We start from the raw sequence: 886 nt of genomic DNA, 5'->3' as shown, positions 1-886 counted from the left end.
CCCGGGGGCCGGCTGCCACTCACCAGTCTTCGCAGGGGCCTCATCTGTGACTCCTGGAGAGGCCCGGCCCCAGGGGGGCCCACTACCCTCCCATCTGTGGGGAAGGACAGTAGGGAGGAGTGAGCCACGGGCCGGGGCGGGTTGGGGAGAAGGGGCACAGCGAGGGGGGCCCTCACCCCTCGCTGCTGCTGCTCCTGCTCCAGGTTCCGCTGCAGCACCTGCTGCTGGTTGGCGATGACGCGCCGGATGCCGTTGACGAAGTTGCTCTGATCGTGGGGGATGAGGCCAATGAAGATCTTCTTCTCCGAGGAGTACAGGAGCATGAGCACGCGGACCTCGCAGGAGGCCTTGTAGGAGAAGTGCACGCAGCCCGCCTGGCGGCGCAGAGAGCGGTCACAGCCAGCCCTCAGCGCACTCCTTCCCTTGAGAGCCCGCGTCCAGAGGACAGAGCATTCCGGGCTGTCCCCAGGCCTGTCACCACTCTCAGGAGGGGACCTGAGACAGAAGCGCCTGCCCGAGGGTCCTCCCAGCACGCTCCGGTGATCCTGTGACCCCCATGCCGACTGGGCGAGCACCCAGGACCAGCCACAGCCGTGACGGACAGCACCGCACACAAGCCACCCCACGCTAGGGGAGAGACGGCGGGGCCCCAGGGCGGCCTCCACTGGGGAAACCCTAGAGGCAGTCGAGAGCAAGGAGGCTGGGCAGGTGACGCACCCAGTGGCTCAGCACCACAGCACCCACAGGTACCAAGCGCCTCCCGACCCATCTCACCGGATCCTCGCCCTCTGCAGGCCCGGGCGTCACCATCCCTATCTCCCAGGCTGAGAGCTTGAGGCCCCGCGGGCCCCCAGAAGAGGCTGTGCCGCCGTTGGCTGTGCACCAC

General features: G+C 68.1%; 1 protein-coding gene across 1 annotated transcript in view; it reads right to left on the bottom strand.

The window, feature by feature from the left end:
• Positions 1-886, bottom strand: part of PTOV1 (prostate tumor overexpressed 1) — an 8914-nt gene that overhangs the window by 391 nt on the left and 7637 nt on the right. Inside the window, exons 12-13 of the mRNA XM_010849633.1 lie at positions 177-374; positions 24-94 (exon numbers count right to left, since the gene is read on the bottom strand). Coding sequence (XP_010847935.1) covers positions 83-94; positions 177-374 — 210 coding nt within the window. The 3' untranslated portion in view covers positions 24-82. The remainder of the gene's footprint in view (positions 1-23; positions 95-176; positions 375-886) is intronic.

The sequence above is a fragment of the Bison bison genome, unplaced genomic scaffold (genome assembly GCF_000754665.1).
Source record: "Bison bison bison isolate TAMUID 2011002044 unplaced genomic scaffold, Bison_UMD1.0 scf7180017864285, whole genome shotgun sequence".
Lineage (NCBI taxonomy): Eukaryota > Metazoa > Chordata > Mammalia > Artiodactyla > Bovidae > Bison > Bison bison.
The sequence above is the reverse complement of the archived record's forward strand: the minus strand, read 5'-3'. Positions and strand labels throughout refer to the sequence as shown.